The sequence below is a fragment of the Schistocerca gregaria genome, chromosome 1, assembly GCF_023897955.1.
Source record: "Schistocerca gregaria isolate iqSchGreg1 chromosome 1, iqSchGreg1.2, whole genome shotgun sequence".
Classification (NCBI taxonomy): Eukaryota; Metazoa; Arthropoda; class Insecta; order Orthoptera; family Acrididae; genus Schistocerca; species Schistocerca gregaria.
The window spans coordinates 806788891-806814032 of record NC_064920.1 but is presented as its reverse complement, the minus strand read 5'-3'; the positions used below and the strand labels follow the sequence as shown (position 1 = coordinate 806814032).

The window sequence follows — 25142 nt, the reverse complement described above, 5'->3', positions numbered from 1 at the left end:
AGTAGATTCAATATCTTATGTTTTATCCAAAAGTTTCTGCTGGGCTTTTTCTTTTTCCCTGTTTGATCCTCTGCTCCCTTCACGAATTTATCTCTCAAGGGTATTCATTCATCATCTGTTGTGTTACTTACTCCAACTTAAGGATAAAAGCTCTAAAATTTTAGCTGCAGGTCATGATGAACAACAAACAGAATCAGTCCGAGTTTTGCAATGTCCAAGTGCAGCTTATACGTTGGCTAGGTACCACATTGATCTGGTGCATCACGAGTGAATTAGGCTGATAACAGGTGCCTTTAAAATGAGTCCAATACCCATGCATTGTAACTTCCTGGCAAATTAAAACTGTGTGCCCGACCGAGACTCGAACTCGGGACCTTTGCCTTTCGCGGGCAAGTGCTCTACCAACTGAGCTACCGAAGCACGACTCACGCCCGGTACTCACAGCTTTACTTCTGCCAGTATCCGTCTCCTACCTTCCAAACTTTACAGAAGCTCTTCTGCGAAACATGCAGAACTAGCACTCCTGAAAGAAAGGATACTGTGGAGACATGGCTTAGCCACAGCCTGGGGGATGTTTCCAGAATGAGATTTTCACTCTGCAGCAGAGTGTGCGCTGATATGAAACTTCCTGGCAGATTAAAACTGTGGGCAAGTGCTCTACCAACCCGCAAAAGGCAAAGGTCCCGAGTTCGAGTCTCGGTCGGGCACACAGTTTTAATCTGCCAGGAAGTTTCATATCAGTGCACACTCTGCTGCAGAGTGAAAATCTCATTCTGGACCCATGCATTGTGCTTAATGCAGCGAACCATCATCTGCTAGACTATGAAAGCTGCTCATGATGCATCAGGCTACCCTACTGACATCCGTCGCATACCATTGCTTCGCTCTAAATGGAGCACACTTCCACAAACTTACCATGAGCAATGAGGCCATCTGGAATTTGCAAAAAGCAGTGTGTAGTGACCCTTGGTTCTTAACAAATTGCAATTTTAAAAAGTTATATACAGTCACCAACCCAGTTATTAAAGAAGCCCAAACTAATTTGATAACTGTCGATATATGGAAAGAACTATAATGCAGGCTAAGTTCTCAGTCCATTATTTAGTGAAATATTAACTAGATTGTGGTATGTGCAAATTATTTATGGCATTCACCAAATCTGTTCTTGTGATTCACTTATTGAATGAATTCACAGTTCATTCACTACAGGAGATGATATGAATTCAGTCTATGAAATTCCTCATGTGCTTCGACACCGTGAGTCACTTTCAATCTATTAAACACTTGAACTTTCCAGACAAGCAAGTAAAAACCATCTCGCACTCCCTTCTTTTCCTACGGAGACAGGGGAGGTGGTATTAGTCTGCTGGGCACAAGGATGTATAAAACTCTGGGGAAAAAAGTCTGCATACAAAGCAGCTAAGGATGTATGCATGAGAGAGACTACTGAGGCACAGTATTGTTTGTCAATAGCTGGCAGTAAGGAACAAGCAGCTGGGGCAGCCTTCTACATGGATCCACCTGTATGTAATGCTTGTGTGTGTAATGCTGTAAGTCGCGTTTTAAATGAATGCTTTTTCTGTCATGGCAAGTGAGTAGAAACTGGTTTACAACATGATCTGAATATCTTGACTAACTGTTTTAGTTCTTTCTGCTGCCCTATTTGTATTTTAAACATATATTTAACAAAAGGATATGTCAGCAAATTTCAATTTGTTTACAATGAGTGTTTGAAGAAATAATGTGACATCAGCGTGTGAGTTACTGTCTGACAGAGGCATCTTTAGGCTCATCAAAGACTTGCAGTACATTTGATATTGCATTAACATTTAGTTGTGAAACAAGATGTTGCTGATAATATGGCGAAGGTCATTAGTTTTGGACCTCCGTTTCCGTATGGTGTCTCTTTTGTTAGCCCTTTTTCCATATGCCTGTTTTTAGCTCTCTTCTGTTATGTTAATTTGGACTGACATTTAATCGTTTTTTAACTCCTTTTATGTCTTTGTGTTCGATAGCTTTGACTTTGGTACATATGACCCCAGTTGTTTTTAGCACCCTAAAGCAAAACAAAACTAAAACAAGATGCTGATAGGTTCTGCATGATTTGACAGAAGCACAAAAACAGGCTTGTTTCAGTTGGTGTAAAGACACAATCAAAATGTTCGACTGAGGAGATGAAAAATGCATATGCAACTTTGTAATGAATAAAAACTGCATGAGCTGGAATTTAAGTAGAATCAACCACTTGTTTAAAGGTTAGGTAACAGAAAGTGTAATCATGTTCCCATAGCACTTTGAGTCTTGTTTTCCCATAAAACAAAAGGGAAATCATGGGATGAGTAACTCTTGGGGTTAAAGTATCTTGTTCTAGGAAGAAAGAGCTTAACGTAACTCGGTGGCATAGCTGTAGTGAAGAGTCTAAATTATATTATCATCAATTTGTACAATCATCCAGTCTGTTATAAAATACATGAAACTCATACACTCTGGTCAAAAAGTAAAACACTCGAAGAAAATGCAAGAAATAAATAATTGGAAATTACTGAACAAGAAAGAAATGAAAAAAAAATTGAATGAAATTGAGCCCCAAAAAATGTCTGTGGCAGAAATGGTGACAATTGAAAATCAATCACTAAAAAATTCAGTGATTGCTACTTCAGTGGTACAGAATGTTGAACCCACTAATAAACAACCAAATACAGGTTCATTACATTTACTTGTGCGGACACTGAAAGCACCCAAAAAGTTTAAATAATACAATCCCTAAAGATATTACAAAATTCATCAGGTAACTAGAAATTCGTAATCCTGCTGACAATGATGATTCTAAGAGAAGATTAAAATTTAGCACTGACTTGATAGCATTATTCTTAAGCCATCTTGGTAATCAATCAATGAACTGAGGGAATATTTCTTGATGGACTTAAATGTGCTGTAATAACACTCATCTATAAAAGTGAAGATATGCAAATCACTTGTAATTAGACCTATTTCACTCCTTTCAGTTGTCTCAAGAGTGTTTGAGAAAGTGGTCTATGACAGAATATTGTTTCATTTAACTGATCAGACCTTCTTAATTGCCTCTCACTTGGGATTTCGTAAGGGTTCATCACAGAAAAAGCAATACGATACCTCAGAAAACAAATCGTGGTAGAAGTAAACAAGAAAAATTATCTTGCTGCTGTTTTTTGTGATCTTGCCAAAGCCTTGAGTGTATGGACTGGAAAAGTCTACATGACAGACTAAAGTTTTATGACATTAATGGCATCCCTGTTGCGTGGGTGGAATCTTACCTTCATAACAGAAAGCAGTGTGATGTCCCCACAAGGACTACCAGTTGGCACACTCTTGTTCTCAACATATGTAAATAAACTTCTCATGAGTTTATCCTATTATCACGGGCACTAGGTGCAATGTTTGGGCACATGTGGCATGGAATAGTCTGCATGAGTAAGCTGGATAACTAGCTTACTTTTCAGAGTGGATATACTGTAACATGTACTCACCTTTGTTATTAAATTACATATTTTCCTTCCTTTTGAATGCAGACTTTTGACCAATACTGGCTAGTCAAAAATACATATTTCTGTTGATTGTTATGTTTCCACTTGTAAATTATTACACATGCTAACTTTTCATATGAAGTACAAGATTCATTTTATATAACAATGGTGAGTGCATGTCACTGCAGTTCAATTCTGAAAATGAATGTACAGCTGTGCTCAGTAACAAAAAAATGATTTTCTGTATTACGTGATGGATGGATGAGTCACTGTTTTTTCTGTGTTCTTATTGATATTCAGTTTTATTGATCAACAGTTTAGAATCAGACAAAGGATTAGTAAAAGAATGACTGAAATTGACAATTTCAATACAGGTGTGTGTATATGTTAGTTAATTCGAAACACATTGACAGAAAAAGAAGGAAAAAAAAAGGAAGTAACTGAAACTTCGATAGGCTGGCTTAAGTTTCATAACTCTGCATTTAAAATATTGAATAGCTTAAGCTTTTTCAGGGAGGGCATTCTTCCATTAGTCTGTCATCAGACTAGTCTCGTGCTAAGGGCCCACTTTCATTTTTCCATTATGTGACAGATGTCATAGTTAACAAGCTGATTACCATGAAGCTGATTGCAGACCTAGCTGAGATTCACACCTGATGCCATGTGCCCACCAGCAGCCACAAGCTTTGGATGATGTTCAATGCTGAAAAAATACTGCATTATATACTGGACTAAACATGTGAAACTTGCGGCCATCGGTAAGCACATGGTGGCAGGTATGAACCTCTGCTGTGTCCACCAGTGGCCTTGCAGCAGTCAGTGTGTTAAAGAATGGTTCAAAAACCATAACATTCTGTGATGATACATCAATACTAATGAAGGGACCAAGGGCAGCCTTTGCAGTTTGTCTTAATCTCACAAAGACGTGCATTATCCAGTTTCAAAGAACCAGTAATAATCAGTTACCGTAACACCAGAAATAGACCTTAATTGTCATACAGTGAATGAAGCGCACATCCTGAAAAAATTCATTGGCTCACAGATGCATAAAAAGATAAAAGTTGCACACGCGCCCGCACAAAAATCAAGAAGCGCACACACGCACACACAAAAATCAAGAAGCTCATTTCAGCTTGTTTTGCCCAGAGAAGAAATAATAAAACTATTTTTGTCAACATTTCAGTGCCTATTACAGAAACTGGAAAAAGAAACCAAGAAAAGAGTCATAAGTAAATGGATGGTCAGCAAAGTGAGTAGGTAATGGTTTAACCAGTTATAATTGTAGTGAGGCCAGTAAGTTTTATTTATGTTTGGGGCTTGCTGGCTATTGTGCTATGTTTGTGGAGTTACCTGAACAGTAGAACCTTGCTCCAAAATGTATACAAAATGACAGTTCAAGACAGAAAATACAAACTTATTCCAACATACATTAAATTAAATGAGGTGCAGTAGATCTCATGTTCTGAAAATCTGTCTAAATTTTTGAAAATATTCCTGCATGTTTCTAATGAAACTTTTCTTCCTCTTACCGTATGCCACAAAGTACCAAGAAAAGTGGATTGCAGAAGGAATAAAAACATCTAGTGCTTCATAAAGAACAGCTACATTGAGAACTAAAACTCAACAAATCCTAACTTAGTTATCTATGTAAAAAATTAAAAAATTACAAAAATATTTTTAAGATAGCTATAAATGCATCAAAAGAATTAGCAAATTTACAGATTTGTTTGGAAAAGTGTAAATAAATCCAAGATGCAATGGTCAGTGATCAAAATGAAACATGTGTAACTGCTAGAGGCCATGACATTTCTCACATCAAAGCAGAGGACAAAATTGTTGCAGATGCTGCTTCGGTATCAGAAGTGTTTATTGATTCCATTATAAATGTGAACAGATCAAGCACTGATGTAGAAAATTACACAGCTAAAGTAAATTTGTTTGGCAATTAGTAACGTGAAAGTGGCCTTTCTGTAAATTCAGGAAAATTACCACAAAAGAAAATACAATACTATCACTCAAAAGTAAAATATCAGAAGGGTGGGCTGGGATATCAATGAAAGTGTAAAAAGCAGTCCCTAAATTAAATGCACACCTACAATCCACAATCCACAATAGTTAATCAACGCATTGAAGAAGACTGTTCTCCATACACTCTGAAGCATGCAGTAGTTAAACGGCAATTTAAAAAAGCCACAAAAGTACACACCTAATCTCTCTCCTTCCCTCTCACTCAAAATTATTTGGAAGGTTGTTGCAATACAAATTCAAAATTTCAAATAAAAATTTAATATGAGTTTCAAAAATGCAAAAGCACCGTGCCTGCTACCAACAAATTTGCAGACAAAATTAGCTCATCTGTAGAAAACTCCCTGCATGCCACAGGAGTTTTTTTGTGACATCAGTGGCCTTTGGTAGTGTAAACCACTGCTTGCTTCTCTACAGACTGAAACAATACAGAATTAGGTCACTATGTCAGAATGTTTTACATCCGGTCTAACCAATGGCAATGAAGAGTGAGTTTCAGACACAGGACACTATGCTTCAGACTGCAAAATTATTACACAAGGACTACACTAGGGTTCACTCTTAGAACCCACTGTTCCTGTTTTTACATAAGTGATCTACAACTAAATATTGACTGACACACAGCTTTATTGGCACATCTGTAATTATTGAAATTAACAGCACTGACCAAATTCATCAAACTGTAGTAAATACCTTAGAAAAACTAGATAAGCATTTAGATTAAAACAGGTTAGAATTGAACATGGAAAAACCTTGTGTCTGATGCAAGCATGGTGATGGATGTTTCACCACCAGGTCAGGTCACAATGTCAGACATGAGGCTCTGCTGTGGTCACCAGCAGCCTCGTGGCAGTCAGCTTGTTAATGCAGCTTAAAACAAACCAAGCAAGTTAAATCATGTTGAGTTCCAGTTCTGTGTGACAGAACTGCCACCAAAGTGGACTAGTATTGTTACCAGGCCTGGTACAGTATATGAGGAGTGTGAACAGCATCTGAGGTTGAGGGATGAGTGTGAGATGCTGTGTACTTGTGTAATACATTGTTATCAGCACCTGACAGTTTTAACAGGGCTTCATTGTTTATTGTAGGTCTCCGTTTGAACAGGCAGTTGAATGATGTAATACCTAGATTTGTGGGGCGTTGGACTGCAGTTGATACATTTCCCAAGTGGACGGAATAGCCAGCAGCCATCGTGATGGAGCAAAGTGCGGTGGTGCCGTACAGAGAGCAAGTCCACTGGCAATGCACTGTTGTGAAGCTGGGAGCAGTAGTACAAGAAAAGCAGCAAAGCTTTGTCTTATGTGTGGTGGGTGCATAGTTTATCTATCTGCTGCTTTAAAGTGCAGATAGAGCGTCCTGTTTCTCTGTTGGACTGTGAGTGAAAAGGCAGGCGGGTGATGTGACAAATCCCATTGGCCGCATGGACGTCCTCGAATTCTGCAGACACAAATTGAGGTACATTGTCAGCATTGTCAGTCACAAGCAACTCAGGTAAACCCTCAAGGCAAAAAATGAACACGTGAAGGGCGCAATGTGTCATCATAGAGTGCATGGGAACCACAAAACGAATCTCGCAATATATGTCGACAACAGTCAAAGAACGAGTCCTGCAAAATCCAAATGGAAGCACTGTTAAGGTGCTCCAGGCTTTGGCCAATCAAAAAACCATTGGGGCGGGGCGGGGCGGGGGAGGGGAGGAGGGGGGGGGGGGGGGGAGGCACACCACTGAGCTGTCATCTGTTCTATTTGTGAGACCGTATCAAACCACGTACAATGTCAGTGAGCTAATTGTTTGGTATGGACCACACCCCAGATACCCCGATGAAGTAAACTGAGAACATGTCTTCAGAGAACCTTCAGAATCACCACATGTGATGGTTTAGATTCAGTGCATAGCAATAGGACACCATGTAACACAGACAAGTCATGCCAATGTGCAAAATGTCAGAGAACCACAGGACTAACAGTTTGTCTCATAGTGTGAGGCCAACCAATGCAGACATAGTGCAATATAATCTGCAGTCAGGTTCTGCTGCTGTGACCTGGGTGATCTGCCAGTGATCTAATGGAAAAATGGTCCAGCATGTCTGAGTCCTGGCAATGGTATGGCAACGAGATGGTTCTGAAGCATCAAGAGTCCGCATCCAGCCCAAGGGAAGATGCAAAAGCATGTCTGCATTGTCATGCTTGGGTGTGGGCCTACACATTATTTTGTAATGGTAGTGCAATAAGATGAGAGCCCAGCATTGAAATTTCTGCGCAGTGCAATGTGGAATGGGTTGGCTGGGTTGAAAAGTGACTTCAAAAGCTTGTGGTCAGTCACCAAGTAGAGTTTTCTTATGTACAAACACTGATGAAATTTAGTCACTCTTAAGATGATGGCAAGAACCACTTCCTCTATTTTAGAATAACTATTCTGAGCTTTGTTAAGCAATTTGGAGGCGAAGGCTATTGCTCTGCTCTGTCAGCAGAATCAATCCTATGTGAGAGACTACAGCATCAGTGTCATATGAACAGGCATCCACGGCCAAGATTACAGGTTTGGGAGATTCAAAATAAACTAGGCAACTGTCTAAAAACAATGTCATATTCTGGGATAACATGAAAGGTACATTCTTGAAGTGAAGGCATTACAATGGTGCTGCAATCTCTGCTTCTTTTTGAACGAAAAAGATGTAGTCAGCTTCCCTAGTACTGACTGTATGTAATTCAGTAACATTCCTTGGAGGTCTGAGGTCACGAAAATAGTCTGAAAGTGCGACTAATGCCAAATGAACACCCTCAGAAATAATTACACCAAGTACTCGGTCTCAGTTTGAAAGAACATGCATTTGTCTGTGTTGCATTTAAGGCCTGCCCCTGCTAACAATTGCAACAAGGTGCCCAAATTACCAAGGTGCCTGTCTGCGGAGTGACCTGACCCACAATATCATCTACATAATTTGTACACAAAGGCACAGATGCAGTTAATTGTTCCAAACAGCACTGAAAAATTCCCGGTGTGTATGCAGTACCAAAAATAAAACAAAGAAATTTGAATAGTCTCCTCTGTGTATTAATTACAGATGCTTGCTTTGGCTGTTCATCTAAAGGGATCTGGAGGTAGGCATCATATAAATCAATTTTAGAGAAGTAACTACCAGCTCCCAAATGGTACATAAGTTCATCAGATCGGGGCAAAGGAAATAAATCAATCACTGTTTGGGGGTTCACTGTTGCCTTAAAGTCTGAACAAATACACAATTTGTTTGAAGGCTTCATGATAAGTACTAAGAGAGATGCCCCCTGACTGGTCATGGTGGGAGCAATAATGCCACCGTCCTGCCTCTGAAAGTTCCTGAACTACCTGTTTACAGAATGTATGTGGTACAGTGTGAGCCCTGAAGAAGTGAAGCTATGCATCATCTTTCATGGTCACAAGTGCAACAAAATTAGCTTTGCCTAAGCCATCAGCTTAAAAATATTTGAATTCAGCACACAACTGAGCAACAGTGCCCTTTGAATCAAAAGGGGTAACTGACAACTCATTGTCTACCACACACAACCCAAACAAATCAAGGCCAAATATATTTACATTGTTACGTGAACACAAACCTGAAACATCAGTTTTTCACAAATTCTTGTGTATTGCAGAAAGGAACAAATACTGAGTACTGGAGTGTCTGGTCCATTATGTGAAGCAAACTTAGTGTGTGATTTTGGCAGCTTGGGCTTGCCAAGAAGATCATAAGCACTGGAATTTAGCAAAGATAATGAGGTACCCATAGCTAATTGCAGATAATTAGTTTGGCCCACTAGCACAAGGTCCACAAAAGTATGTTAGAGTAGTGTCGCACTGAAGAAGAGGCTATTGATTTCTTGATCCGTTCCACACTAGAAGCTCTGTTTGGTTCAGAATACACAACATTTACAGCGAATTTTCATTCCTATTCGCATGTATTAGGAGAGAGAGCTTTTTTTTTTCTTTTCTTTTTTTTTTTTTTTTTTAAAAAAAAAAAAAAAAAGGCAGCAGCATACTGCCTGACCATGTGTTTTGTGATGGCCATAAGTGAGTGTCACTTATGCGCTTAGAAGCAGCACGGGCAGACTTGACACTAGTGCCTTGTTGGCCTGGCTGTTTAAATGGCTGGCTGTGCTGAGCCTGAATGGGTCACCATGTGCTTGACTTTGAACCAGTCTGTTCACATGGCCACCAATGCTATTGTTGTTGTTGTGGTCTTCAGTCCTGAGACTGGTTTGATGCAGCTCTCCATGCTACCCTATCTTGTGCAAGCTTCTTCATCTCCCAGTACCTACTGCAACCTACATCCTTCTGAATCTGCTTAGTGTATTCATCTCTTGGTCTCCCTCTACGATTTTTATCCTCCACACTGCCCTCCAATACTAAATTGGTGATCCCTTGATGCCTCAGAACATGTCCTACCAACCGATCCCTTCTTCTGGTCAAGTTGTGCCACAAACTTCTCTTCTCCCCAATCCTATTCAATACTTCCTCATTAGTTATGTGATCTACCCATCTAATCTTCAGCATTCTTCTATAGCACCACATTTCGAAAGCTTCTATTCTCTTCTTGTCCAAACTATTTATCGTCAATGTTTCACTTCCATACATGGCTACACTCCATACAAATACTTTCAGAAATGACTTCCTGACACTTAAATCTATACTCGATGTTAACAAATTTCTCTTCTTCAGAAACGCTTTCCTTCCCATTGCCAGTCTACATTTTATATCCTCTCTACTTCGACCATCATCAGTTATTTTGGTCCCCAAATAGCAAAACTCCTTTACTCCTTTAAGTGTCTAATTCCCTCATCAGCACCCAACTTAATTCGACTACATTCCATTATCCTCGTTTTGCTTTTGTTGATGTTCATCTTATATCCTCCTTTCAAGACACTATCCATTCCATTCAACTGCTCTTCCAAGTCCTTTGCTGTCTCTGACAGAATTACAATGTCATTGACGAACCTCAAAGTTTTTATTTCTTCTCCATGGATTTTAATACCTACCCCGAATTTTTCTTTTGTTTTCTTTACTGATTGCTCAATATACAGATTGAATAACATCGGGGAGAGGCTACAACCCTGTCTTACTCCCTTCCCAACAACTGCTTCTCTTTCATGTCCCTTGACTCTTATAACTGCTATCTGGTTTCTGTACAAATTGTAAGTAGCCTTTCGCTCCCTGTATTTTACCCCTTTCACCTTTAGAATTTGAAAGAGAGTATTCCAGTCAACATTGTCAAAAGCTTTCTCTAAGTCTACGAATGCTAGAAATGAAGGTTTGCCTTTCCTTAATCTTTCTTCTAAGATAAGTCGTAAGGTCAGTATGCCTCACGTGTTCCAGTGTGTCTACGGAATCCAAACTGATCTTCCCCAAGGTCGGCTTCTACTAGTTTTTCCATTCGTCTGTAAAGAATTCGTGTTAGTATTTTGCAGCTGTGGCTTATTAAACTGATAGTTCGGTAATTTTCACATCTGTCAACACCTGCTTTCTTTGGAATTGGAATTATTATATTTTTCTTGAAGTCTGCGGGTATTTCGCCTGTTTCATACATCTTGTTCACCAGATGGTAGAGTTTTGCCAGGACTGGCTCTCCCAAGGCCGTCAAAAGTTCCAATGGAATGTTGTCTACTCTGGAGGCCTTGTTTCGACTCAGGTCTTTCAGTGCTCTGTCAAACTCTTCACGCATTATCATATCTCCCATTTCATCTTCATCTACACCATCTTCCATTTCCATAATATTGTCCTCAAGTACATCGCCCTTGTATAGACCCTCTATATACTCCTTCCACCTTTCTGCTTTCCCTTCTTTGCTTAGAACTGGGTTTCCATCTGAGCTCTTGATGTTCATACAATTGGTTCTCTTATCTCCAAAAGGTCTCTTTAATTTTCTTGTAGGCAGTATCTATCTTACCCCTAGTGAGATAAGCCTCTACATCCTTACATTTGTCCTCTAGCCATCCCTGCTTAGCCATTTTGCACTTCCTGTCGATCTCATTTTTCAGACGTTTGTATTCCTTTTTGCCTGCTTCATTTACTGCATTTTTATATTTTCTCCTTTCATCAATTAAATTCAATATTTCTTGTTACCCAAGGATTTCTACTAGTCCTCGTCTTTTTACCTACTTTATCCTCTGCTGCCTTCACTACTTCATCCCTCAAAGCTATCCATTCTTCTTTTACTGTATTACTCTCCCCCATTCCTGTCAATTTTCCCTTATGCTCTCCCTGAGACTCTGTACAACCTCTGGTTCTTTCAGTTTATCCAGGTGCCATCTCCTTAAATTTACACCTTTTTGCAGTTTCTTCAGTTTTAATCCACAGGTTATAACCAATAGATTGTGATCAGAGTCCACATCTGCCCCTGGGAATGTCTTAAAATTTAAAACCTGGTTCCTAAATCTCTGTCTTACCATTATATAATCTATCTGATACCTTTTAGTATCTCCAGGGTTCTTCCATGTATACAACCTTCTTTCATGATTCTTAAACCAAGTATTACCTATGATTAAGTTGTGCTCTGTGCAAAATTCTACTAGGCGGCTTCCCCTTTCATTTCTTAGCCCCAATCCATAGTCACCTACTACGTTTCCTTCTCTCCCTTTTCCTACTGCCGAATTCCAGTCACCCATGACTATTAAATTTTCATCACCCTTCACTATCTGAATAATATCTTTTATCTCCTCATACATTTCTTCAATTTCTTCGTCATCTGCAGAGCTAGTTGGCATATAAACTTGTACTGCTGTAGTAGGTATGTGCTTCGTATCTATCTTGGCCACAATAATGCATTCACTATGCTGTTTGTAGTAGCTTACCCGCATTCCTATTTTCCTATTCATTATTAAACATACTCCTGCATTACCCCTATTTGATTTTGTGTTTATAACCCTGTAGTCACCTGACCAGAAGTCTTGTTCCTCCTGCCACCGAACTTCACTAATTCCCACTATATCTAACTTTAACCTATCCATTTCCCTTTTTAAATTTTCTAGACTACCTGCCCGATTAAGGGATCTGACATTCCACGCTCCGATCTGTAGAACGCCAGTTTTCTTTCTGCTGATAACGACATCCTCTTGAGTAGCTCCCGCCCGGAGATCTGAATGGGGGACTATTTTACCTCCAGAATATTTTACCCAAGAGGACACCATCATCATTGCTAGGTGCAAAAATGTTGACTGACTGAAAACTGTCTATGGCACTGTCACAATAGTCTTGATAGTAAATACTTTTAAAACAAGAAAGGGTCAGGAAACTTGAGAATCTGTTTCCTTAGTCTATTATCAGCCACATTCTGAGTAATGGCATCATGTATCATGAGTTCAATATAATACTTGCAACATTTAACATTTAAACTTACACTGCCAAATAAGTCCTTGTAAGTCTTTCACTGACTGTCTATAAGTTTGTCCTGATTGCTTTAAAAAAATTTAAACTTGGCAACTGCCTCATGGACTTTCTCATCGTAGTAGCTGCTCAAAGTATGGATTAATTCTTCATAGGTCACAAACTCTGGTGGCTAAGTGGGGAATAATTTGCAGCACACTCTATATGTCGATACACCATGTGTTGACAAGAACAAAAGTACCTGGTACTTGGTGTGCAAATAGATGAGCTTCAAACTGGGCCAAGTATTCAACATAGACTTCTTTGGTTTCTTCAAATGGGTAAAACCAAGGCACTAATGATGGTTGCATAAATTGTGGCACTGCTATAGCTGTTGTTATCTGATTATGATTCTCATTGGCTGCATCTGAATGAAGCCCATCATCTCAGTAAGCTGCATCATTTGTTGCATTCTAACTGAAGAAACTGCATTAGATCGAGCATCAGTGGCAAAGGAACTTGTAATTGTGGTGCTGATAAGTACGAGGCAGGCATACGTGGGGGTTGGGGTGGGGTGGCCATGACAAAGCACAAAAATATTAAAATTAAATCAATATGTGGCAGCACAAACAAATAAATTGAAAAATTGGATCTAAAACAGAAATATCCTCAACCACAAATGGTAAAAGTTCAAACAAAAATCTCCAGAAAGTGGTAAAAAAAAAAAAAATAGATAAAGGGCAACAGAGGAAGTAGATTCAAAAAGGTTTGACACCTAATGTTGTGGTGCGAGTTAGGAGCTGCTATGTTCTGAGTGGCCAAGTGATACATCCTCATTGGTTAGGAGTGTGATGGGTAGCAGCGTTCATTGCAAAGCTGCACTAAAAGTCGTGATGTATCATAAATAGCACTGAATATTTACTGATGTAGGTAACCATTTTCTTTGAAAAATACTATTATAATCAAGTAAATATTAAACTACCAATAGGAAATAAAAAGCAGCCATTTAGGTTTACTGAGCAAAGAGTAGTGTTTTAAACAGTGCAGCTTTCTTTCTAATTTGCTCCTTTGTTAGGGTGTCACAAGCATGAATAGCATTAGGCAGCATAGTAATACTTTATTGTTAATACAGTTTAAGATTATGTTTCTATGGCTTACTTTCATTTCTTAATGCATAAATTGACTCATTTGTCATTCCTGATGGTTCTCCTTGTTGTTGGGATCTATAAAACACAATGGACAAATGAAGAGGTCTTTCAAGGTGAAGTGACGCCAAAAAAATGGTTCAGTCATGAAGCACTTCTGAAAAAATGATCACTTGTTTCTTTAGCTTCACTGTACATGTATGACGACTGCTTTAGGGAAGGGCTTAACAACTTGCTGATTTTGAGGAACTTGCATCTGTTCACAAGCAGATGGGGAGTGAGGCAAATCTTCATGTATCATGTGGTCACGACTACACAGGAGAAGCACCAACCATGAAATAGGAGGGTGTCAGTTTTGACAGCGGTGACATCTGATACCAGCAATGGCGAATTGACATTGTGTAACACTGACAGTGTCTTCTACTCCAATCTCCTGTGCAAGGTATCTTATTTTACACAAAAAATGTGGGCTACCAAAATGTTTAGTGTACCTCCAGGAAATTCAGTTTACAGAGGCAGTACTTCTTGATACAACAGAGAATACAGAAATGGAAAATATCAGGGTTCATAGTGCTTAGGTTTTAAAATTAAAAGAAAGCTCTCTGAAGAGTAAGAAATGTTACACAAATTTTCTGTTCAGATGACCTACAAAATTGTGGTACTTTTATAAAAGTCCTTTCATGGACTGTGACTTAATAAAATAATACTTGGTAGTGCAGCACTGTTATAAGACATGGCAACCAAGCCTCCCATCCAGTTTCTGGTAAACAGCTTTCAGAGCCAGCTTGAAAAGTATTTGTAAAGAGGGTGTTGCATATTCCCTACCACTCTATGAAAGTGTAGCTATTGCTGGCACACAGCTGGATGTGAAGTTCTAAGCAGTGTTGAAGAAATCATTAGAAAATACAGATGATTTGTCATGGAATTTATTGGCATGTGTCTACAGACAGAGTGCCAGTTATGTTGTCGGAGGGGGGGGAGCTTGAAGTAATTGATCTGTAAACTTCTAAACTGACAAAGACTATACAGACAGTCTAGTTTTCTCCAAGCATTTCCCTCAAAATCAATTTCCTTGTTTACACTAGTCTCCATATGTCTCCACATCCTATACCCTACGATAATGGAGAAAGTACAGTATGGGCTGCTCATGGAGCACATTTGTTGTGAAGCCCTGCTTTGGTATACCACTGAACAGTTAAAACTAAATGGTATACAACAATATGTGTGCCCCATGAAATCGGGAAAAACAACCCATCTGTCACTCATGCAACATGTCCATGAGAATGGATGAAAGTGAGTGAATGAGCTTTATAAAAGATTTTATGGTATTAATCTAACAATTTCAAATATTTGGTGAGAATCATTTTAGCATATTTTAGTATGGGCACTGAAACTGCAATTTTGAGTGCCGTAAACCCCGAGCATTACCGACATAAATGTAGAAGCAAGACCTCTGATTCAGGGTTGCTGCAAGTTTCCCTACACGAAATTCCCTGATATTTCCCTGATTTCCAGACAAGTTATACGATTTTTCCGTGACAAATTTTGAGATCTCAACGGCAAGTTAAGACGTAAGTTGGTGACGGTCTTTGAAGCTATGGTACAAAAACAATAGTGCAAACGAGAAACCATCTTCGAAGCAGATGTGAGCAAAATCTTGCTAACATCAACATCTTTTGTAATGAACATGTTTTTAGATGGAGAAAGCAAGCTAAATGGTACATGTGTTTCATTAAGACTACTGATGTTATTTTACTGCAAAAAAACGAAACACATTTGGTGACAAAAATAGGCATTTTCTTGGAGTTGCAAGACAGATTTAAAACACCTTCAGTGACTAAAGAAATAACCTCAGGAGAAAGTATGCCTCTTGAAAGAAATGTATAATGCGGGGAAGAATTGTGTGAACCAACACTGTGAGTGACCACCAATAAAAAGTTGGTTCTACTGTGTTTGTTGTTGTCAGTTATTATCCACTGTGTTATATCCATTATTTTACAGGTGGTGTGTGATTTTTCTTTCAAGAAATGAGTATATTATGTATAAACTGTCCGCCCCCGGTAGCTGAGTGGTCACCGTGACAGAATGTCAATCCTAAGGGCCCGGGTTCAATTCCTGACTGGGTCGGAGATTTTATCCGCTCAGGGACTGGGTGTTGTGTTGTCCTAATTATCATCATTTCATCCCCATCAATTCGCAAGTTGCCGAAGTGGCGTCAAATCGAAAGACTTGCACCAGGCAAACAGTCTACCCGACGGGAGGCTCTAGTCACACGACATTCCTTTTTTTATGTATAAACTGCCAGGCAGGGCCTGCATATTAGTTGAAACCAAACAGCTTCAGATTGACAGGCCCGATCCAGTACAAATACCTGCAGAAACAGCCTGCGGTCTTGGCCCGTTGCAGAAATCCACTCACGTGGCCAGCTATTACTAGCTGACGATGAAATGAGACCGCGGTGATCAATCCATGCAATGGATAACTTGTTCAAATACTCTGAGAATCAATAATAATGATGATAGATAGCAAATCACCCCAAAGATTATTGCTGAGCCACAGACAGGCACACAGAAAAGCCAATCGTCCTCTCACAACTAAATTTTCAGCCACAGCTTTTGTCAGAAAATGAGAGCGCACACACAATCACTCAGAAATAACTCACACACATGTGACCACTGTCTAAGGCTGTTGTGTCTACAATCTCTGAAAAACAGACCTAAACAAACCACTCCTCATGCCTCTCATTGGCAGCTGCTAGGCTAATGACAAGAAGTGGTGGCAGTACTGATGGAAGCTGAGGGGAGTGGTAGGAAGGGGAGAAGCAGCGCACATACTCAGCTGCACCAGCGACAGTACATGACACCTCAGTAAACAAACCATTTCATCTACTAAGACAAAAACGAGATTTTTCCAGTGTTTTTTCAAATTTCTCTGATATTTCCCTGATTTCCCTAATGTATTTGAAATTCCCTATATTCCATGATTTCCAAAACCTGTGGAAATCCTCTCATTACAGGTCCATTTTATTCTCTTTCAAACAAATTTGATACATTGGAATCATTTTTAGAATATAAGTTGCTAAATGTCTTTTACTTTGTCTTTCACAAAGAATTTACATCCACAGAATTACTCTGGAGTTCACAATTAAATACTTGGCAGAGGGTAGATCGAAATTTTTTCAGACTATTTCCCTACCATTTTCTTTTCAAGCAACATAAGGGAAAAAAAGGAACTTAAATCTTTCAGTGTAAGCTCCAGATTCTCTAATTTTATTACAATGATCATTTTTCCCTATGTAGGTGAGAATCAACAAAACATTTTCGGATTCAAAGGGGAAAGTTAGTGACTGAAATTTTGTGAAAATATTTCACCACAATGAAAAATGCAATGAAAAATGCCTCTGTGTTAATTATTGCTATCCCATCTCACATCATGTCTGTGACATTCTCTCACTTGTTTTTTGATAGCATAAAATGAGCTGGCCTTTTTTGAACTTTATCAGTGTCCTCCATCAATCCTGTCTGGTAAGGAACCCGTACTGTACAGCACTACTCCGGAAGAGGACAGACAAGTGTACTGTAGGCAGTCTCTTTGGTAGATTGTTGCATCTTCTATGCATTCTCACAATAAAACACATTCTTCCATTCACCTTCTCCACAATATTTTCTATCTGATGTATCCAGTTTAAGTTGTTTGTAATTGTAATCCTTGGGTATGTAGTTGACACAGCAACCTTTAACTTTGTGTGATTTATTGTGTAACAGAAACGCAATGAATGCTATTTATTACTCATTTAGGTGACATCACTCTTTTCATTGTATACAGTCAACTGCCACTTTTGGCACCACATAGATGTCTTGGGTAAATCATTTTACCGTTGGTTTTGACCTTCTGATGACTTTATTAGATGCTAAATAACAGCATCATGTGCAAGCAGTCAAAGAGGGCTGCTTAGATTGTCTCCTAAATCATTTATATAGATTAGGAGCAGCAGAAGAACTGTGAAACTTCCTTGGGGTATGCCACATATCAATTCTGTTTCACTCGATGTTTTTATTGTCAGTTCTGTACAACAAGGCCATAGGTATGACATCAAAATGGTACCAGTAGAGCTAAACATACAAAACTATCCCGCTCATGTAACCTGTGACACTGCCAAGACCTTTGATTATTTGGACCATAAAGTTCCATTCAGCAACATAAAATATGGCACTAAAGGCATATTTCGGAACCCTTTTCTTCAAATGGAAGTTAGGCTTTCAGAAAGTTTAACTGTACCACAGAAATACAAGTACTTTGTATTGAGGAAAATAACACCAAGCCCATAAGGTACGGTATGGGTTTAGTTCTGCCCTTAACGTAAATAATGTGATAATCAGTTCGAAAACAAATTAAAACCTACTGTGTGGAATTAATGGTCAGAAACTATATTTTTTTTCCTGAATTGAGATGTGACTGTCCATAATTTCATAAGTTGGTTTGATTGTTTGATGTTTAAAAAATGTGTAGTTTTTGTGAAGATTTCTATAGTGTTAGTAAGCATTTTGTTACTTGTGTTCTGTGCATATTTAGTATTTGAAAATTTCAGGGGAACATATGGCAGCTGTTTTTCAACCACTCTGGGATCAGCTTTACATGAGCTTGGCCACACCTTTGACTTAGGTCACTCCTCTGATGGTATAATGGGAAGAGGATTTGATAACATTGATCTGGTTTTTACTGTGCCCAAAAATGATAATGGAAACAGGAATTCCAGCAAAACATGTGCACACATTGTGAAACCAGTTTTCAGGGAATTATCACAGAATTCTACTGTCTGTCTAACAAGATTGTTACAGGTTTCATATACAGTGACACCCCTAGAAGAGAAACTGAAGCATAAACAGGAGAATATAAACAGGAAAGTAGATTTTAATAGCACAGAGAATGTACACAATGCTAAACTACATGGAACTGACAAGAAATTTGCCAGTCAGAGTGGCAATAATTTTGAGAAGACAAACAGCTTACACAACAAGAAACCAAACCACACTACAGAGAAACTGATGGATATTTCTGATCATACATATTGGTCAAAAAGTTGTGCAGCTCTACTGTCATACCATAGGTGAGCAATAAACATGAGAATTTCTTTTCAGTTTTTTTTTCTTTCATAATGATTGTTATTAGATTCATACTTCAATTTTCAGGTGGTTCAATGACTATACGGATGAGTTTACTGGAGAACTGATACTGGATTCAGTTAGGCAAGTATACACACATTTAGAGATGCAGAATGTGTCATGCATGTAATGATTACAATTACTCCTTGCTTCATAATGACGAAAAACTGCTACTTCTGTACTATGATACAGAAGCTGAAAAGCTTTCTTTTGTCCGTGTTCAAAGCTACGGTGGTGTGCAAAAAAACATGCACAGCCACGCCCTGAATCCACGTACTCTGGATGATGTGTGGCACACAAGACCAGTGATGCAATCTACAATTCTCTAGATTTAATTGGAAAAAATCTTTGACAAGGAGATTAAATAAAGCTCACCTGTGTTGCTTTAATCCATGAGACATGGTTAAATTTCACAATTCGAAAGTCAATAATGAAAAGCCGTGCTATATCTAATTATATCATCTAAGATTCCAACCTCTAACCATTGGACTAGAAAGATCCACTGGTGACGTTTCAATCACTTTCAATCGTGACAACCATTGATAATTACACTAACAACAAACAGGAACACAGCTTAAATTCAAACAACTCTAGCCAGGTTGATTACTTTTATCTAACTGCATCTGCAGCTAGCTAAAGGTTCCACACTATGCTCTGAGGTGTCTCTCTGTACCTAAACAGTCCACTGTCACTGAGCCACACATGTGAATGCAGTTTCAAATGCTCTCTGGGATTTCCACACCGTAAAAGTGATCTCATTGATCACAAGAATCACTCACTCCAGTACTCTGAAATGATGATGATAAACATAAACTCTGCACCAGTGGACACATGACTTGCCATGTCAGCACCATGCAACCAAGCAACCAAATGGTTTCAGGAGCTCCAACCTGCTCCATGAAATTATTTGACGTATATGTCTTCCAGCCAATCAGAATTGGAAGCAGAATGACAGCCTTGTTGTTGGCTATTGTCTTCTCCTGCATACCTCCACACCAAGTGAGGTGACACAGTGATTAGCACAGATTTTGGTTTTCCATTATTTCCCTAAGTCACTCCTGGCAAATGCTGGTATGGCCCCTTTGAAAGGACAGATCAGATTACCTTCCCCAGCCTTGAAATAATCTGAGCTCGTGCTCCGTCTGTAAGGATCTCAGTGTCAGCAGGAAGTTAAAACACTAGTCTTCCTTCCTTCCTTCCTTCCTTCCTTCCTTCTTTCCTTCCTTGCTTACTGCTGCTACTGTAGAGGGCTGTGTCTTAGTAGGATATTAAGAACTTTCTCTGCAATGGCCCTCACGGGGGAAATTGTTGCCATGTAAGCCCACCAAGTAGGCTCTGGCTGACCCTTTTAGTATGATTAACAAGAAAGGATCCCACATTCTCAGCAGCAGGGAAGTGTCTGGGATGATTACAAAGGCAAACAAGCTAGCACTTGTGGTTGGACAGAAAATGATTTGTTACACAGCCCCAATATTTCAGCGACATATAAAAATTATTCTCCAAGGACAACGAAAAACTTAAGAGATAAGAAATATAAGTAACATATAGTAGCAATGGCTTGTCAGTTGATGATCTCCAGGGCCTACAATTTCAAATTTTTGTAAGATGAATTTTACCTCTTTATTTTCATGAAATAGCTCTTTTTAGGTCGAAGCAAACTGTTTTAATCTTTTTGGAATCTTTTAATGAAAGATATAATGAACACTAATATTAACATAGAAAATTTTACTATAATTTTGACACAGTTGTTCTAATTCTTTGCGGAGGATGCACAATTAACTATTCCTTATACAGGCACTCAGAAAATGCATAAACAATTGAGATATTTACCCATGCCACAATTACTATCTCTTTTTATAATATTTTAATGAAAAATCTGTTACTGAAAAATTGTTTTCATGAGTCACTCACATAAAAAGACTCACTTGAAATGTGTATCTATGTATTACCACAGTGCATTGTATGCTGCAACTAATAAGGAATTTTATATTGTGTTTTGGTATTGCAGTACACAATTAACCTTATTCCTAAGGTTTGTAAGCTGAAACCTTTCCTGTTGCTTGTCAGTAAATTTTTGTAGGCTGAGAAAAATCCCTCTACAGCACAAGAGGTCAGTGGTGCATATTTCATTGAGGAAGTAACTTGCCTCCAGTGCAGTCCATCTTTAAACTGAATGTTCTTCTTTCAAGGAGGAAACAGAAAATGAGTTTACTGTAATGTAAACGAGGAAGACAAAAATAGATGCAGAGATTTATTGGACCGAAAGTGATTACACAACTGATTTCAGTTATGTGCACAGTTACCCAAATAAATTAACGCCAAGGTGATCAAAAGACAGCTTAAGTTTTGACTCACAAGCAGGGACACATGGAAACTAAAGTAACCTTTTTGAAAACTTATTCTGAATATTTTACTTTCTCTCTATCATTTATGTGATCTAACTAATGGTTAAATACTTTTCCATTCTTATTCCTAGCTATTTATTAATTTTGTTTATTTGCTGTATTCATGTTCCATCTAATTCATGAAAAGGATCAGCCACAATAATGACGGACACTTCCTTCGTATCTTCATATCCAGGATTCCTGACAAGAATATTCTTTAATTTAGTAACATATGCTGTACCCAGTGAACCAGGTATTTCTTCCAGATACATCTGCATCTTGGAGATTACATCTACAGACTCTTTCAGTGGTAGAGATGCAGACCCTAAGTATTGAACTGCAACAGGTAGATGTTAGAAATGAGTTTTTAAAAATGCCATGGATGCAACATTCTTTTTATTCTTAAGGGGCATCTTGGCTTTTTCAGTAATAGCTGATTCACTAGAATCGAGTGTGTTTAACCTCTCGAGCTTTTTGGTAGTATGTCAAGAACCAGGTGGACCACCATGCAACTATGGGTTTGGGTGGGAGGGGAATGTTTGGAGCCATTTCCTTAAAGGACTGAATGTGGGTAGTAGCTTTGAGAAATAGTTTCATAACAGAGGAAATGATACTGTTAACCCCAAGAAAATTATTACTTACTTCCTCTGCTAGATGGTGTAGGCCATGAGCAAGGCAAGTGTGATGGATCATGCTCAGATAGAATTCTTTCAGTGTTGCTCCCGCATCTAACATATGGGCAGCACAGTCTAACACCAACAGCAAAAATTCCTAATCGTTATCTCCCCCTGGCCTAGGAAGCATAGGGTGTCTCTGACAGTGGCAGATACTGTACTGCGGTTCGTCTTCTCCAATTCTTTACACAGGAGTAGGTGGGTTTTTGCTAGTACCATCAAATTTAATTCCTTCACCATGACATTAACTATAAATCTTCCACAACTCTCAGTGGTTTCACCAACTGAAAGCCAATCCAGTGGTCACCAACATCTGTTTCAAGATCAGCGATAGTCTTTACATACACCTTTTTCAAATCATTTTTGCGCAATGTCAACCCAACTGGTATACTGTGGCTGCCAATACTCTCCAGGACGCCCTTAAAAATAGTGTTCTGTAGCACATCCTATGGCACATTAGCCAATCATAGATTCTCACTCAAGTCTAGATTAAAGCTGTCCAATGTGCTCCTTGTTGTAGAGGAAGTTAATGGGTGAAGCTGTTGTTTGATCTTCCTCCTCCTGATGCAAATGTGAGCTGCGGATCTTTATGTGGAAGAAAATGTGACCTTTTTTGGAAACTAAGAAGACTATAGTGACTAAAAAGTAAGAATGTGATTATGTAAAATGTCAACTTCAATTGGCTCTCATATGAATGTCAGTGAAGTAATTTTAAATTTTGACTTGAAAATCTGAGGGAAGAAGACTGGTAGATAAAATGAATGACCAAAGTAACCTATGATTTCTTACTTATTTTTGAATGACTTGGCAAAAATATTACTTGGCTCTCTGTTATGAAACAGTAGTATTCCCCAATCAACTGCCAAAAAAATACCATTTTTTCAAGATTTCTGTTTAGGCATGACAAAATTACTCTTAAAGCACACTACTCAGTGTAAGTCAACACATCATGCCACTTTACTTTGTTACTGCAAAAATAAATAGATTTAAGTGTCATGATCCATTCCTTTATTATATCACTCTGTTGGTGGTTATCTTTTAGTAGAGGGTGGGTGAGTTTGTCCCTGTGCAGCAGCATGTGGACATATTCTCAAAACAATGATTTGTGACATACAGTGTTGTGATTTAAATGTGAGCTATATTTCTTACATCTTCTGAACGACAAAAATAAGTAGATTTAAAGTGATATTGATGTAAGAGCTTGCTGACACATTATCACGAAATAAACACAAATTTTATTGTGCCAAACACATCTTGATTTCAGTACAGTGTTTAAATTTCTTTATTATATCATTTCTTAACATGTGCAATTTCACATGACTGAGTTTCCTTAGTATTAATTCAGAAAATCTGTTTAAATAATGAGTTTTCAGCAGAAGTTCTCTTTAGCTCTTACTTTTCCTCGGGAAGTCCTCTTTAGCTCCTTTCAGGCCTCTTAGTGTGATTTAGCCATTTTTTACTTTCTCTAAAGTGAAAAAACCTTCAAATCCGGGCCCTGGTGATCACAGAGGCCACATATACACCTCTTTAAAACTGCCCCTCTTCCTCTGCTTCATTCACTTTTTTTCCCAGAAGAAGGGGCCACTGGCTCCAAAAGTAAATACCTTTATATGTGTGTTCTCCTGCCGCCGCTTTGTTAGTGTACTATTATTTTTATCTATCCATTTATGTTATATCCTTTAAAACTACTGAGTGAATAATGGGGAAATGTCATACAGATCTAAATTACTTGATTGATTAATTCATATACAATAACTTCATTAAATAATTTAGCAAAAGATACAAATTAAAAAGACATCTGAAAAACACAATTTATAATAGTTCATAAAAACTATCATCTCTAAAAGCAAATGTCCGCAGCTTGTGGTCAAGTGGCTAGCATTGCTGCCTCTAGATCGAGTTTGATTCCTGGGCAGGTTGGGGATTTTCTCTGACCGGGGACTGGGTGTTTGTGTTTTCTTCATCATTATCATTCGTGACAGTGGCTAGATTGGACTGTGTAAAAATTGGGAATTTGTACAGGCGCAGATCACAGTGCAGTTGAGTGCTCCACAAACCAATCATCATCATCATCTAAAAGCAAAAGGTAACTGTTGGAAAATCAGTGTACCACTGACCTCTTTTGTAGCAGTGCTTTGATGATCAGAGACATTACTATTTTAAAAAATAAGGAAATTCTCCAAAATATACAGCTGAAAGTTAAAAGTAATCAAAACACATTTATGTGGCATCTGTAAATTCTAAAATACTAATAATTCTAAACACAACAGGCCAGCAAGCAAATACACTGAAGAGCCAAAGAACCTGGTACACCTGCCTAATGTTGTGTAGGGCTCCCGCGAGCATGCAGTAGTGCCACAACATGATGTGGTATGACTCGGCTAATGTCTGAAGTAGTGCTGAAGGGAATTGACACCATGAATCTTGCAGGGCCGTCCAAAGGGGTGGAGATCTCTTCTGAACAGCATGTTGCAAGGCATCCCAGATCTGCTCAAACCATCATTGATATGGGCTTTCCGAGCCGAAGGCCCACTTGTGTATGCTGGATAGCTGCATGACACAAAGCTTTATGGCTTGCTTGGGCCCATCAACACCGACATAGGACTACTGATGACTGGAAACATGTTGCCTGGTCGGATGAGTCTTGTTTCAAATTGTATCGAGTGGATGGACATATACACGTATGGAGACAACATCATCAGTCCATGGACCCTGCATGTCAGAAGGGGACTGTTCAAGCTGGTGGAAGCTCCGGCCACCAAACTCGCCAGACATGAACATCTACCTCGTAGATACTGTGTCCCATCACTTGTGTGACAACTACAACATCACCTTCAAATTCGCTTAAATCTTGATAACCTGCCATTGTAGCAGCAGTAACCAATCTAACAACTGCACTAGACACTTGCCTTA

General features: G+C 38.8%; 2 protein-coding genes across 2 annotated transcripts in view; one reads left to right on the top strand and one right to left on the bottom strand.

Moving 5' to 3' along the window:
* The window catches only part of LOC126270553 (uncharacterized), a 49318-nt gene that overhangs the window by 16586 nt on the left and 7590 nt on the right, over positions 1-25142 (top strand). Inside the window, exons 2-3 of the mRNA XM_049974078.1 lie at positions 18598-19116; positions 19199-19255. Coding sequence (XP_049830035.1) covers positions 18598-19116; positions 19199-19255 — 576 coding nt within the window. The remainder of the gene's footprint in view (positions 1-18597; positions 19117-19198; positions 19256-25142) is intronic.
* Positions 11007-25142, bottom strand: part of LOC126270569 (craniofacial development protein 2-like) — a 120261-nt gene continuing 106125 nt past the window's right edge. The window contains exon 2 of the mRNA XM_049974079.1: positions 11007-12501. Within this exon, the coding sequence (XP_049830036.1) occupies positions 11742-12501 (760 nt within the window). The 3' untranslated portion in view covers positions 11007-11741. The remainder of the gene's footprint in view (positions 12502-25142) is intronic.